General features: G+C 39.8%; 1 protein-coding gene and 1 non-coding gene across 2 annotated transcripts in view; one reads left to right on the top strand and one right to left on the bottom strand.

Annotated features, from left to right (window-relative positions):
• The window catches only part of LOC125395562 (ubiquitin carboxyl-terminal hydrolase 29-like), a 221,556-nt gene extending 210,583 nt beyond the window's left edge, over window positions 1-10,973 (top strand). Inside the window, exon 7 of the mRNA XM_087909166.1 lies at window positions 793-10,973. Within this exon, the coding sequence (XP_087765292.1) occupies window positions 822-3,440 (2,619 nt within the window). The 5' untranslated portion in view covers window positions 793-821 and the 3' untranslated portion in view covers window positions 3,441-10,973. The remainder of the gene's footprint in view (window positions 1-792) is intronic.
• Window positions 8,234-8,313, bottom strand: LOC146895951 (small nucleolar RNA SNORD36). The gene has a single exon (XR_015005214.1). It is a non-coding gene; the product is annotated as a small nucleolar RNA SNORD36 (small nucleolar RNA).
• Window positions 10,974-15,964: the final 4,991 nt, after the last annotated feature.

Genomic DNA, 15,964 nt, shown 5'->3' with positions numbered 1-15,964 from the left:
AAAAAGAGAAAACTAACTCTGTCTTCCAGAGAAAGGGCACAGCACCTATAGCTCAGTGGTTAAGAGCATGATGTGGGGTTTCCTTTTATGTGCTGTGAATATGTTTTATTACCATTGGTTAATAAAGAAACTGCTTCAGCTTATGGCAGGGCAGGATAAAGCAAGGTGGGAAATCCAAAAAGAGATACAAAGAGAGTAGGTAGAGTCAGAGAGACACCATGTAGCTGCCGAAGGAGACAGATGCCAGAATCTTACCAGTAGGCCACAGCTTCATGAAAGTACACACATTAATAGAAATGGGTTAATTAAAGATGTAAGAGGTAGGTAGAAATACGCCTGTGTCATCAGCCAAACCGTGCTGTAATTAATATAGTTTCTGTGTGATTATTCGGGTCCAGGAAATGAATGAGGAGTCTTCAAATACAGACTTAAGTTCAGTTTCTGGTCCACATACAGGGTAGTTGAAAGCTGCCTGGCATGCCAGTTCTAGGGAGTCTGGACTCTGAGGACATTTCTCTCACATTTGCACAAATGCACACACATGGACATACACAATTATAATCTTTTTATTTAAAGTATACAAATAACTCCAGTTTTATTAATTGTAATCAATCAATAAATGTTGTAAATACTAAACAAAAAATGTAAGTTTTTCTGTGGTGTTGTACTTGAGGCAGAAAGAATAGACTAAAAGCCAATTCTGGTCAGTTGGTTTTACAAAAGAAATTATGATGAATACATTTTGAGTTCATAATCTCAGTGTGCATTGTGCTCTTGTATGTTTGTTTGTAGATTACACGTGTTTTCTTTGTGAAGAAAAAATGGCTCTTCTAAAGATACACGGTTTCGTCCAAATCCGAAGCAAGAACCGGAGCAAGCACACCCGGGGTTCTCAATGGAAAGAGGCAGTCATCGAAACAGTGGAGAGGAAGCAGAAGGCTAGTCTGGTGGTCTCCTTTAAGTTGGAAGGCAGGAGAAGGGTTTTCCCGCTGGGTGGTAACGTTGCAGGCGTAGTGGTTAGTTATTGTGAGGCTGGACTGCATCGTCTGCACTTAACCCTGAAAGACGACACATCCCTACTCATTGACAAGCTATCCGCCTCCGACGTTGAACAGTTGAAGTCTGTCCTGGATTCTGTTCATCCATCTGAATCCCAGCAACTCGAAGAACCAGAGAGGAATCAGGATGTTCTTGAAAGCGGCGATCTATTTTGCCGGAAGCACCAGGATACATTTTGTGGATCTTTGAATATTACACAAGAAAGTGAAACGCTGTTCCCCATGAATATGTCACTTTCAATGGCAAACTCCGCCAGCGGTTATGTTGAAGAAGAGAGAGCAGAAAAACAGAACAAGAAGCGGAAGACAATATCAACATCCACTGTAGAATTGAATGAGGTCTTTCTCAAAGAAAATAATTCTGAATCAAGAAAGAAATCCAAGAGCTACAACTCCAGGAACAAAAGAAACAAGGGAGAGAAACTGATGACCTTAAGAGACCAGGAAATGCATAACAACTGGAAACTTGAGCCGTTATTCAGCACCAACTCCTGCGGGAAACTTGACCTAGACGACACTGTTTTTGCAAGCGGATCAAAGTTTAGCCAGGAGATCCCAATACATAACGATATCCAGTCTCCTCTTGATACTTGTGCAAAGCAACTGACACGTGAAGGCTTCCCCAATTTAGGAAACACCTGCTACATGAATTCCATTTTACAGTCTGTCTTTGGGATCCCAACCTTCGCAAAGGACTTGCTCACACAAGGAATCCCATGGGAGAAAGTTTCCTGTGATGATCTCATCAAGCCCTTAAGCCAACTTCTTGTCTTGAAAGACATCAGAGATGTAGAGATCAAGGGACAGTTACTCATAAATGTGAAGAAATCCATTTCCACGGTTGCAGACACATTCTTGGGCGATGAACAGAATGATGCCCATGAATTTTTAAGTCAGTGCTTAGATCAGTTGAAACTGAACGTGGAAAAACTAAATGCCATGTGCTGTACCGAGAGGGAAAACGAAGTTGATGATTTTTTCCCACCAACATATGCTGGGCCTGCCTCCACCAAAATGTTTGTTTGTCCTGTCAGTGCTAATTTTGAAATAGAGCTGGATAGCTCTATTGTTTGTGAAGCCTGTGGTGAGGCGACCCTCAACACTGAAGTGAGTAATTACCTCTCTGTTGACCTGCACCAAGGAACAAAAGAACACCCTCTGTCGATTCAAAAGTCACTTGATCTTTTCTTTACACCTGAAAAAATTGAGCGCAATTGTGAGAAATGCAAGAACAAGAATTCCGTGCTCAGATATACTTTGAGGAGACTCCCAAGGGTCCTTATCCTTCATCTGAAACGCTACCACTTTACTGCTAACAGGTTGTTAGTGAAGAGCCAGCAGCCTGTTGAGATTTCTAAGTATCTGGATGTATCTTCCCACTGCAATGAAAACACGAAGCCACCATTTCCCTTGACCAGTCAAGGCCCTCACGAGGCCTATGATGTCCCAAATGTCTCTGAAGAAATGATGCCTGACATCCTCAGCCAGTCAATACCAGCTAAGAGGGTGACTTCAGACTTCATCGATTTCACAGTTCTACAGGTTGGCTCCAGTGAGGACGCTGAAGTACAAACCTTGCACAGGATGTATGAGGAGCTAAGTGAGGAGCAGTGGCAGAGAGGCCTTGAAAATGGTCCTAAAGTGGAGCCAAAAGCAGCGAAGAGAGAAAACAGGATGCTCAGTGAAAAGACATTGCCAGCACCAGACTCAATGATCTGTGAACCTATCAGCATCCACATTCCAGGTCTTGCAGAGATGGGTCTTCAACAGGTCTCCAAGAATTCAGAATTTAAGAAGTATGAGAAAATTAATGTATATGGAAAGTCAGATCATTACACTACAACTGAGATGTCCAATTATTTGTGTGATCTTAAAGAGCAAAACATCCTGGACGGATCTCAAGAAATTGCTGAACAGCTCCTCCAGATTCACGGGAGTAGAATCCACGCAGAATTGCTGCCTTGGGCATCACCTCAAAGTGTTCGCAGTACCGAGGAAGACACAGGAGCCAGGAACACTGATGCTGAATCCAAAAATGCAGCAATGGGAGACGATCCCCAGAACTACAGGCTCGTCGGTGTCGTCAGCCATTTTGGGAGTTCCCAAGATTCAGGCCATTATGTAAGTGATGTGTATGACTTTCAAAGGCAGGCATGGCTCCTGTACAGTGATGTCCAAGTGTTCGAGATCCCAGAGGCCTTGATCCAGGAGAATCGGCTTCACACTGGATACATTTTTTTCTACATGCGAAATGAGATTTTTGATTGGCTGTTGAAAAAGGCATCAGAGTGCAAGTTACTGAACACATCTCAAGATGAAAAGAATACAGAACTTTTTTCCACATTGCTTAATGGCTTTACATACCTTCTAGAAGAATCCTAGATTCTACCCATAAGACTCACACAGCTCAAGATTAAAACTCAGCAAACAGAACACAGCAAACAACCAAACTTATTAGGAGAGAAACCCAGACAGCTCTGATGCAGGCGATGCACCATTCTCTCTAAGAAGGCCATAATGGTGTTTTTTTTTCTTTTGTTGGGTCTTCAAAACAGTTTCTCTGTGCATCCCTGGCTGTCCTGGAACTAACTCTGTAGACCAGGCTAGCCTCAAACTCCACCTGACACTGCCTCCCTAGTGCTGGTATCAAATGTGCGTATCACCACCAGCCAGAAATGATTTTTTAAAATTATTTATGTTTATTTAATGTGCACTCGTGTTTACTTGCACATATGTCATCTGCGTGAAGGTGTTGGATTCTCTGAAGCTGGAGGTACAGGCAGTTGTGAGCTGGCATGTGAGTGGTGAGAAGTGAACCTGGATCCTCTGGAAGAGCAGACTGTACTCTTTTCCACTGGGCCATCTCTCCAGTATCAGGAGGGTGACTTTTAAAATACCATTCTGAACCAACACAGCGAGGAACTGGTTTACGGTCCAAATGTTAGGGTCCAGCATCATAGGCGGTTCAGAAACAGTACTGATGGACTTAAAAGTTTGAGAGACAGTGTGCGGAATTTCTCATTTGTTAGTGTAAATATGAATTGATTATGTCATCGAGAGGATTTTCATTATTGTTTGTTTCTCCTAGATTCATAGATACTGTTCTTTTGTCAATTTATTAAAACCACTGCTTTCTGTATATGTTTGATTCATTGCTGATGAAATTATCTAGCTGTCAACCAAGTTGTTTATGCTTCCTTCAGAATTGCAGGGCATAACATCTGGGTTACAAGCAAATGAAATAATAGATAGTCTGGCAAATTTGCAAATTCTAAGCCCTCTAGGGGCTCAGTGGGTAAAAACCCAGCCACCAAGCCTGATGACTCTATTTCTGCAAGTTGTGCTTTGACCTCTAGAGGAGGTAATAAATACATGTACATATCAACGCATAAATAACTGAACAAATAAGGTTTTGAATGTCACTATGTTGCTCTGGGTGGCTTGGAACTCTCTATGTAGATCAGGCTACCCCCATTCTCACAGACTCGTGCTGCCCCAGCCTCCTGAGTGCTGCTAAGTCTGCACCACAATACCTACCATAATAAAAATTTTAAATCACTCTGAAAAAAATTTAGAGATATAAATATACTTGTTAGATTTAAATCCAGATTGGCCATGCTGTGGTGGTGCACACCTTTAATCTCAGCCCTTGGGATGAAGAGGCAAGTGGATCACTGAGTTTGAGGCCAACCTGTTCTAAATAGTGATTTCCTGGACCGCCAAGGAAATACAGAGAAATCCTGTCTTGAAATCTGCCCCTGCCCCAAAAGAGAGATAAGTTAAATCCCGATTGATATGATGATGTGAGAAAATGTGCTTCAAGGGGCAGAGTCTGAGACAGACTGTCCTTCAGGTGAGAGCCTCATAGATTAACACAAACAGCATGGTAAGCTTCTGACGAGAGAGCTTTCAGATCATAAGACAAAGCAAGGTCCCCCTTAGCTCCCAAGGGAAGAAAGAGACCCTCTGCTATGAAGCAATAGGCTTACTTAATGCATAGCCCATAGTCGGTGCTTACAGCTGGTCACCTCTAATTTCTGGGCAGCAAGGGAAAGGAAAAACTAGTTGGGGTTTCTGGCTATGAAGTGTGTAGCCTTATCTGAGACATGCCACAACTCTTTAAAATATGAAAAAAAGTATAGAGTCACTTTCAAGGGTCTACAGAGATAGTTCAGAAGGTCAGAGCAAGTCAGGAGGTGGTGGCACACACCTTTATTCCCAGCACTCAGGAGGCAGAGGCAGGCAGATCTCTGAGTTCAAGGCCAGCCTGGTCTACAAGAGGAAGTTCCAGGACAGGCACCAAAGCTATACAGAGAAACCCTGTCTTAAAAAACCAAAAAAAGGGGGGTACTTGCTGTGCAAGCATGAGGACCCGAGTTCAAACCCCCAGCACTCATACAACAAGCTGGTCATGGCCACATGTGCCTGTGATATTAGCACTAGGGAGCAGGCAGTGGTCAGTTGTGGAGCTCACTAACTAACCAACCTAGCCAAATGGTAAATGTAAGATTCAGTTGTGGGACACTCACCAGAGAAGACTGCTCAGACATTAGTTTTAGCCAAGTCTTTACTGGCTGGCCGGGGACTACACTGGGTGTTCAGAATCCCATTGTAATCCCAAGCCTTTCTCAGGATGAGCTTTTCAGCACAGAAACCATGTCCTGGGTTCACACACTTCAGTTAACAAGATTTGGCTAGAAGCAGAACTACAGTAGCCAAAAAAAAAAACAAACAAAAACAAACAAACAAAAAAACAAGGTTGGGATTAGAGACTTCCCCTTAACTGCAGGCTTTGACAACTTAGTGTAGAGAGCAAAATGTCTTGTGCACACATTCAAGTCCTGGAGTTTCAGTATGTATGCAGTGCTCTGCCTGCATGTATCCCCGCAGGCCAGAAGAGGGCGCCAGATCACATTACAAATGGTTGTGAGCCACCATGTGGTTGCTGGGAGTGGAACTCAGGATGTCTGGAAGAGAAGGCAGTGCTCTTAAGTGCTGAGCCACCTCTCCAGGCTCCTTGTCTGTGTCTTTATGTTTCCTTCTGAAAGCTCTCAGTTAAATTCTAGAACAATGTAATATCTAAAAAAGAACAGACTATTAATTTATTAAATAATGCAGTTGTTAGAGTGGTCTCTCAACAATAATCCCTTACTGTTAAAGAACCTATAGAAATTACTGTGCCTCTTGATAAAATGCGGGTTGATTATTTGTTTCTCACTGATAACAATTGACAGGTTGCAGTAGCGTGTTACTTGGATTCTATAGATAATTATCCACAATTTTCCCTCTTAAGAATTTTAAAGATGCATTGTGGGTATTTACCTAAAATTACATCTAAAAATTCTTTAGATTTTGGATTTTAAAATATAATAGAGCCTGCTTCTAATGTTTTTGTAGATGATTCTTTAAAAGGAAAAGGAACATGTATTCTATATACGAATTCCACAGGCTCCTCAAAGAGTGCCCATCCCAGGTGATAGAGCTGAAAAGTCTCAACTTGCTATAATACATAAGCTTTAATTAGATGTTTCTTAGCCATTAAATATTTAAGTGATTTTGTTGTATTTAAATGTTGGTGACAATTTTTTTGGATGGATTAAGAAAAATCAAAGTTTTATAGTCATAAAGGATAGCATTGGGTCCCCAGTTTGCATATCCTCACCCCAAATGGTTATCCTGAAAAAAGATTATGGCTCAATATTAACTGACCTCATGTATAAATTAGCACATTGAGGAGATACTCTTTATCTCAAGATTTGTAAGTTCAATGGATATGGGTAAAATACTGTAAAATCTGTAACAAAAATTTAGCTTAAAACTCATACTAAAAGACTGACAGTTAAATCTATAACACAATTTTAGTTTGCTTTAGCATTATGCATACATTCACATATATGATCGGGTCTTTAAAAAATTAGGTCTGCTACATCTCAGCATATAAAATAGATACATTTTTATTAACAGCCACATAGTTTGCCTTCATCTTAGCTGATGCCTCATCAGGATAAAAAGTCCATGTGCCTCGTAGTCATCTTTACTAAGATAAAAAACTACATGCCACATAATTTACTACTTTCTTAAAATGACCACGTGGCATAAACCAACTAAGACAACACTCCTAATACTTAGTCTCACTAAGCCTTCTGTTTATCATTGTATCTTCCTTTTAGACTAAAGAAACAATGACAAATCTCCAAGATATTTTGGATTACAATGGTTTTTATATGATAAGTTCCTAAGGTTATAAAGGTATACTCAGGTTAACAAAAATTGATTTAGAAATGTTTGTCTAAAACTGTATAATCCTAATCTTATAAAAGCTACTAACTTGTTGTAAACTGTTAAAGATAGTTAAGGCACACAAATTAGTGGTCAATCACCTTATAAATGACTGAATGTTTTAATGTGCTCAAGACTAAGTTTATAGTCATAGTAAATACAAAAATGATGCATTTAAAAAGAAACTTTGACCTTCTATATGTTTTCAATATTAAGGTTAAAGTAAATAACTAAAAACAAAGTTTGATTAAAGTCAGGTATATTTATTAGATGGTTACAACTTTAAATCATGTATCCATTCAATAACACACTAGCAGCATTAACAAAATAAGAAATTTTATCTTCTCTTTTATTACTAAAGCTCCAATTTTAAATTTATTTTTTTGTACAACTTAACAGGTTTTAAAATGAGAATGTAAACAGACTTAGCGTGGATTAAAAAATTAAATTAAAATTAAAAATTTTTTAAAAATATTTCTTCTAAATAATCCCATGGCTCCAAAATACAAATATAGTCATATACTTCTCTTATTGACTTGGAGACCATAGGAAATTAAACCAAATTACAGCAAATAAAAAATAGATTATTTTAAAGTTTTTTATATAAAACTATTTTGGTACAGCTTAAAAGTCTGTTCCATCACACTGCCTACAGTGTGAACACTGCCTACAGTGTGAACGCTGCCTACGCAGTCAAACTGACGTCCACAGACGGGTGGGAGCCGCCCCACCTCCCTGCCGCTTGCACCTTTGCTCTCATTCACACTATCAACCTCTTCCGAACTTTTCTGTTTACATAAAAACCCTTGATTGTTTTCTCTTTCAGGATTTTCTGTGTTTATTTCTCCGGTACTTCCACATATCCTGTTACCTAATAGAAGATTCTTAAACTCAAATTTGCACTAAATTTTAAAAAGCTCAAATCTTTTCACCTCAAGTTGAAATCTTTTCAAAAAATTAATGACCACCGTTGAAATTAAATGCATCCTTTGTCTGATATATAATCAGACACTGACAAAAGAGATTGAAAAACAGCCCACAAAAGTCTAATGTTTATCAAAGCATTTTAACACAGTATAAAGACATCAGTTTACGCCCAGCTTCTAGGACGTAATGATTGGACATGCACTGGACAACCTGAAGCTACGGCTGTCTATGTCTGGGACATTCTCTGCTATCAGGTGTGTCGCAGAGATCTGTGCTAAACCTCACTGTGGACAAGTGCCTCTCCTTAACCAGTCAACTCTAAAGCACAGCAGCTACAGACATGACACGAGGCCCTCAGATCTGCAGAAAATACTGTTATATCTTGTCTAGAACTTGACTTGGTCAAATAATTTGATACATGTCCTTTCTAGAACTCTCATTATAACTGAATGTTATTTAATGGTTCTGCTTAAACTACTGAATAATTTAAGAAATTTTTAATATAAATTATGTTACTAAAATTCATTACTATATACAGGGTAAAGTTGTTATAAAACACTATTAAATTCTAAACTATTAAAAAAGGGGGTAAGAGGCTATACCCACTTTCCGATATGTTATATTACATTTAGTTATGTTAACTTTAGATTTCTTTCTTTCTTTTTTCTTTTTTTCTTTCCTTCTTTCTTTCTTTCTTTCTTTCTTTCTTTCTTTCTTTCTTTCTCTTTCTTTCTTTTCTTCCTTCCTTACTTCTTTTTTTTTGTTTTTTGTTTGTTTGTTTTGTTTATTTGAGACAGGTTTTCTCTGTGATAGTCCTAGATGTTCTGGAACTCAATCTGTAGACCAGGCTGGCCTGGAGCTCACAGAGATCCATCTGTCTCAGTGTCCCAAGTACTGGGATTAAAGGTGTGCCCCACCACCTCCCAGTTAGATTTTTTTTATTTTAAATGATAATCTTTTTTTTTTTTCTGATGCCTAAAGCATTTTTGCCCTAAAGAAGTCACAACCTAAAGTAAATGCTAAATAAAAAGAAAGAGCCCTACATTCTGTTAACATTGAGGTGAGGTCACGTCTTTACAAAAAACTAAACAAAGTCTCAGATGGCTTCTGATCTGAAGCATCCAGCTAAGGCATCTAGAGACCACTAGACAAATGAGACATCTGAAGGCAGACAACACATTCGTCAAAAGGAGACACCCAAGAGAAAGAGTAAACTGGTGACTTAGGGCAGCATCAGCGTCTAACTCATCAGGCTGAGACACTGAGGAAACAGAGACCCTGTGTGACTGCCCTAAAACGTGAATCTGTCATATTTACCGACGATACTGCTAGTTAATTCTTAGCTTGCAAATGCAGACTCCACACACCTGTTTTCCGGGGATTAAAGGCACACCTGTGGTAGGAGACAGTCTGATATTGATTTGCCATGCTAAGGATTGTGTGTATGATTATTAAAACTACTAATATTACAGAAAATTATTAAAGACATCAACTAAGAGATGGATGAACTGAGGACCACAGTTGTAAGAAATAGAGCTACTGCCAGGCGGTGGTGGCTCATGCCTTTAATCCCAGCTATTGGGAGGCAGAGGCAGGCAGATCTCTGTGAGTTCGAGGCTAGCCTGGTCTACAGAGCTAGTGCCAGAATAGGCTCCAAAGCTACACAGAGAAGCCCTGTCTCAAAAAAAAATTAAAAAAGAAAAGAAATTAAAAAAAAAAGAAATAGAGCTAGTGTAGATTATTTGTTGCTGAAGCATAACCTTGGTTGCCAACAATTTCCTGGCTTGTGTTGTTGCTTTAATGTGTCAGATTCTTCTTTCTCTATTGATGATCAAATTAATGGTTTGTACAAAGTTATAGATAAACTCTCCCAAGTGACCTATGAATGGCCCTCATGGCCAAGAACATTTTCCCCTTTCCTTGCTCCTCTGTTAGCTATTCTTGTACTTCTCTTGTGCTTGCCTATATTAATTAAAGTATCATAGAGGCAATGCAGTCAATCATGGCCCCTATTACAACTGCTATTTTTTTCCTTTAAAAACTTAGAAATGGGGAGATGTAGAGAGCAAAAACCCCTGTGCTCACAGATGAGCACTGGAGAAGCCAGGAAATTAAACCCCCAGCTTACCTCCTCAGCGGATGAGGGACACAGCTGCTCTTCCTGGCACGCTAGGAATGATGGTGTTTTACAACCTGGTGATCTTTTGCTGTCTGATGAAACAGTCTCTGCCCTGATCTCCCAGAATTTAGGTTTTTACCTAAATTCTTATCCAGGACCTTTCCCCTAAATCTTGAGCATTGCTTTTAGAGTGAAGTCTCTTGTGGTTTACAACAGTCTATGTGACTTCTGTGTTTTCTTCTGGTCAACCCAATCCTGACACCCACCAGTGTTATGTTTGCCCCAGTCAAGATCCCTAGATTCCTAGACCCTAAATTTTGGGTACTATCTCTGAGTCAACAGTACCCATTCTTGTGAGAAAAAGAAAAGAAAAAAGAAAAAGAAAACCTAGATGTTCTTTGAAAAGAATCTCAGTGTAAGAATGTCTTAAATTGTTATACACTTGGGACTGAGTTAATTGTTATCTGAACAGATTTCTTTTCAAAAACTGTGCTGTGTATAAATATGGCTGAAGTAAAATGATCTCGACCAGACTCTAGAAGTCCTGGTCCAGCACGGGTTACAATAAAATCGGGCTGAGTGGAGTGTCATTTTCGTCTTCTGTATTGTATTTTCCATGCTTGCTGGAAAGCCTGCAGAGGAATCACTGCAGGATAGGTCTTTGTTTTTGTTTTGCTTGTTTGTTTGTTTGGCCCATAGTGCTGCACACTTGCTGAGATTTACAGCCTGAATTGCACGTCCATCATGGAGTCAGTTGTGCTCTGGTTTGGAGGCCTACAAAGGCCTGGGGTTCTGTTACACACTTAGATTGTATTTCGAAAAAGAAACAAGTAGAAAATGATAGAAGAAACACTCCATGTCCCCCGGCCTTCCCATGAGCAGGCACACATGTGTAAACACCACGGAAATGGTTTTCCCCAAATTCCACTTTGGGGCTGGAGAAATGGTTAAGATCACCTTCTATTCTTTCAGAGGACAGAGGTTCAATGCCCCATATCCACACGGTGGTTTATACCATCTGTAACTCCAATCCAGAGGATCAAATGCCCTCTTCTGCCTTTGTGGTATGTAGACAAAACATCTGGTGTGCATTAAAACACTCCTTAATTCTATCTTCAGAAAGACTCAAAATAGCCTGTGGCTAACCTTAAAGAGTTTATAAAGTTCCCAGTTTTAAACTAGGTAAGAATATTTTTAAAAGTTAAGGTTTTGACACTGTAAAAATACCAAAAGTCTGGTAGTGTATAAAAATGTGGGGTAAAATTAAGTGCGGGTTTTATGGGAAAGAAGAAGTTAGTTTAGAGCGTCAGTTCTCAGCCAATTTGGTTCATAACAGCAGCAAAATTGCAGTTATGAAGTAGCAATGAAAATAATTTTATGTTTGGGGGTCACCACAACATGAGGAACTGTATTAAAGGGTTGTAGACCTAGGAAGTTGGAGGACCAGTGGTCCAGAACATACTTAAATCTTAAGCATAATTCTTTTTCTTTTGTTTTTTAAAGAAGGAAAAATTAGACTTATTTATTCCTGTATTTCATGTATATGAGTGCCCTGTCTTCACATATAGGAGAAATGGGAATCCAATCCCATGATAGATGCTTGTGAGCCATCATGTGGTCGCCGGGAATTGAACTCAGGACCTCTGGAAGAGCAGTCAAGTGCTCTTAACTGCTGAGCATCTCTCCAGCCTTCTCATTTCTTTGAAGTGTCAGGGAACTGAAGGCACAGCTCCTTTGGTAGAGTGCTTATCTAGCAAACAGGAAGCCCTTTGCTCACCTTCACTGCTGCATAAGCCAGCTGTGGTTACACACACCTATGATCACCACATTTAGGAGTCGAAGGTGGGAGCATCAAGATTTCAAGGTTTTATGACGAGTTTGAGGCCAGCCAGGGTTACATGGAGTGTATCTCACAAAAACAGGTCAAGGCATTGCAGTTGGGTTCCCTCCCCCTCCTTTATTCTTTGGGAACCCACCACTCAGTACCCAAATAAATACACAGAAACGTATTCATTCTTAGGAATGCCCAGCATAAGCTTGACTTATTTCCAGCCAGTTTTTATTATCATAATTTATCCCTTCTACCTTTTGCCTCTGGGCTCTTGCCACTCTCCACCATTGTACATCTTTTCTTTCCTTCTTATTCCGTCTGGCTGTGAAGAAGGGGCACCAGCCCTGGCGTTCTGCTCTCCGCCCTTTCTCACTCCCCTTTCTTCTTCTATTTAGTCTCTCTGCCTACCAGCCCCACCTATTCTTTCTCCTGCCTAGCTATTGGCTGTTCAGCTCTTTATTAGAGCAATCAGGTGTTTTAGACAGGCAAAGTAACACAGCTTTGCAGAGTTAAACAAATGCATCATAAAAGAATGCAGCACATCTTTGCCTCATTAAACCAATATTCCACAGCATAAATGAATGTAATACATCTTACATCAATATTCTACATCAGGATATCAGGTGGTTCAGTAGGTAAAGGACTGCTGCTGCCAAGGATTTGAGTTGATCCCAGAGATGAATATGGAGAAAGGTCAGGACTGACCCCCACAAGTCGTCCTCTCTCTGATCTCCACATGCAACCACCCCAAATAAATAAAAATGTAAAAAAGAGAGAGAGAAAGGCTGAGAGTGGTTCTACCCATTCTTTCTCCTGCCTAGCTATTGACTGTTCAGCACTTTATTAATGACCAGTCAGGTGTTTTAGACAAATGTAGGTTTCTAATCTCAGAAACTAGGGAGGTAGGGGCAGGTTTCAGGCCTGAGTTTCAGGCCCCTGTGCTCTACACAGCAAGTTTCAGGACAGCCAAGGCTATACAGGAAAACCCCGTCTCAAAAAAAAAAGAAGATTATGATGTACTTCTCATGTGTATGTGTATACAAGCAAGGTGAATCCACACACAATCCTTGCATAAATTAGTCATGATTTTCATGAATTTATAGCCAACTACTGTTCTTGAAATGGACATTACCTTTAGTTCCTAAGAACTTCTTGAGCATTGAATTTGTTACGTGGACACAGCTGTGTGTGTGTGTGCGTATGTATATGATACATTTGTGTGTAATGATGATGGGTTGATGTTGGGTATCTTCCTCTCTTACTCCCCACCTTGAACATTTGGAGACAAGTTCTCTCATTGAACCTAGAGCTCATTGAATCAGTCAGACTCCATAGCAAGCAGCCAGACTCCATAACAAACTCCTGGAACCTCTTGTCTCCCCGTCCTCAGCTCAGGAGACACAGGTACACACCACTGCACCCAGCTTTCTATATGGGTGCAGTTACGTGTATGGGATTATAACACAGGGCCTCATATTTGGGTGGTGAGCCCTTTACCCTCTCCTAGTCTACTAAACACCCATTTTAACCATCTGCTAAGCTTGGCTTTCAGAACGGCTTAGCCAGATGTTGTAGTTCATGCCTATAATTTCAGCTCTCAGGAGGCAGGTTCCAGGCTAATGGGGGTTAGTGTGAGACCCTCATCTCTACCACCAGTAATGCAAAAGACTATGTCAAGATTTTATCTGCTGGCTGCCTTATGTTCCAGAGTGTGTACCCTCTGCTTGGCCAGGTAGGTCTAGTCATAGGAGACTTTTTAGATAAAGAAATGTTCAGAAGCAGCTAGGGTGAACAAATCTTGCAAGATGGAAACCAAACAAACAAAAAAACCACAGGAAACTCCAAATGATTGGGGTTACTACTCTAAATTGCTTTTTTTCCAAGCTACCAGTTGAGACAAATTATTCTTTCTTGAAAAATCAAGTGAGTTGAGTGTTGGTGGCACACTCCTTTAATCCCAGCACTCTGGAGGCAGAGACAGGTGAAACTCTGTGAGTTCAAGGCCAGCCTGGTCAACAGAATGAGTTCCAGAATAGGCTTCAAAGCTACACAGAGAAACCCTGTCTCAAAAACACACAAAACAGGTACACATATATATACAGAATAGGAGATTGGAGGCCAGGAGCTGGAGTGGCATGTAGTTGTGAGCCACCTGATGTAGGAGCTAAGTGCTCGACTCAGGTCCTGGGGAAGAGCAAGAAGCACTCTTAACTGCTGAGCCATCTCTCTTGACACCCCCATCCCTTCTCTACGGTCTCCCGCTCTTTCTCTCTTGAGTCAGAGCCTCATTACGTTGCCCTGATTGATGGTCTACGTAGACTGAGCTCGTCTTGAACTTACAGATACAGAATTCCACCTGCTTCTGTCTTTTGAGTGCTGGGATTAAAGGTGTGAACTACCATTGTAGCATGAGGGCCAGCTTGTTGGGGTTTCCGTCCCGCCCGGTACCCCAACAGCCGGCAAATCCCAAAGAGAAATTACACACAGGACTCCATAAGGTTATAAACTGATTGTCCTGTTAGGTCAGGCTTTTTGTTAACTCTTATAACTTATATTAACCCATTATTTTTATCTATGTTAGCCATAATGGCTCCATACCTTTCTCAGCTGGGCAAGTTACATGCTGCCTCTTCAGTGGTCTGCGCAGAAGTGGCTCAGGAAGCTTCTGCTTCCCAGAATTCTCCTGTTTTCTTTGCATCACCTCTACTTCCTGTCTGGTTTTCCCGCCTATACTTCCTGCCTGGCCAATCAGCGTTTTATTAAAATATGATTGACAGAATACAGACAATTCTCCCACACCATTTTCCTCTTTTTTTTTAACAAAGGAAAATACCCATAGTTTATTTGTTGGGAATGTGGGCGTAGTATTTTAGGCTACTTTTTGTTGGTTGGGGGCACTGATAATCTTATGGGGACCTAAAGAAAATTTAGAGTTATAATTAAGTTTTGTCTGGAGTATCCTTTGAGTCTCGATCATCTTAGGCAGTAGTTCTGAATCTGTTTTGGATGTAGAACTTAGACATCTGGGCCATTTATTTTTGTTGGACATTTTTTAGGTGGCCTCCCTTGTTTAAACAGGATTTTTTTTAAACTCTGAAAAAATCCAGAGTCTCTCATTTTTTGTGGAAACAAAAGCAAAATCTCTTTTTTAAAGTAGTATATCTTTTGACTTTAATTTTGAAGTAAAGGTATTTTTAAAATATTTATTTTGGATTAATTTAGTAGTATTTATAAACAAAAGTATTTTAGCAACTGTTGTTTTTTTAGTATTTAAATAATTTAAAGAGAGCATAATAACATATAGTATTAAGATTTTTTGTGTATTTTTTATTTTTATGTGGCTTTATTTTAACCTCTATTTTTTATTTTTATTTTTTGAGACTGTTTTTTTGTATATCTTTGTTTTGGAATAACATTGTAGACCAGGCTGTTCTTGAACTCATAGAGATCCCTTTGTTTCTGTCTCCGCAGAACTGGGCTCAAAGGTGTTTGTTATCATACCTTGAACTTACAGAGATTTATGTGTTTTTGTTTTTTTAGTGTTAGGATTAAAGGTGTGTGCTATCACACCTTGAATTTAGAGATCTGTTTGTTTTTGTCTCCCAGGCATTGGGATTAAAGGTGTGTACCATTATATCCTATTTTTTTTTATTTTTAATGACTTTAACCTTTAGCCTGTATATATTTTTAATATATTGTAAACTCTTTAGAGGTTTTTTTAATCTTTGAATCTCTCTTTATTGTATCTCT

Source organism: Myodes glareolus, chromosome 1 (genome assembly GCF_982192425.1).
Source record: "Myodes glareolus chromosome 1, mMyoGla1.1, whole genome shotgun sequence".
In the NCBI taxonomy this organism is placed as follows: domain Eukaryota; kingdom Metazoa; phylum Chordata; class Mammalia; order Rodentia; family Cricetidae; genus Myodes; species Myodes glareolus.
The sequence above is the reverse complement of the archived record's forward strand: the minus strand, read 5'-3'. Positions and strand labels throughout refer to the sequence as shown.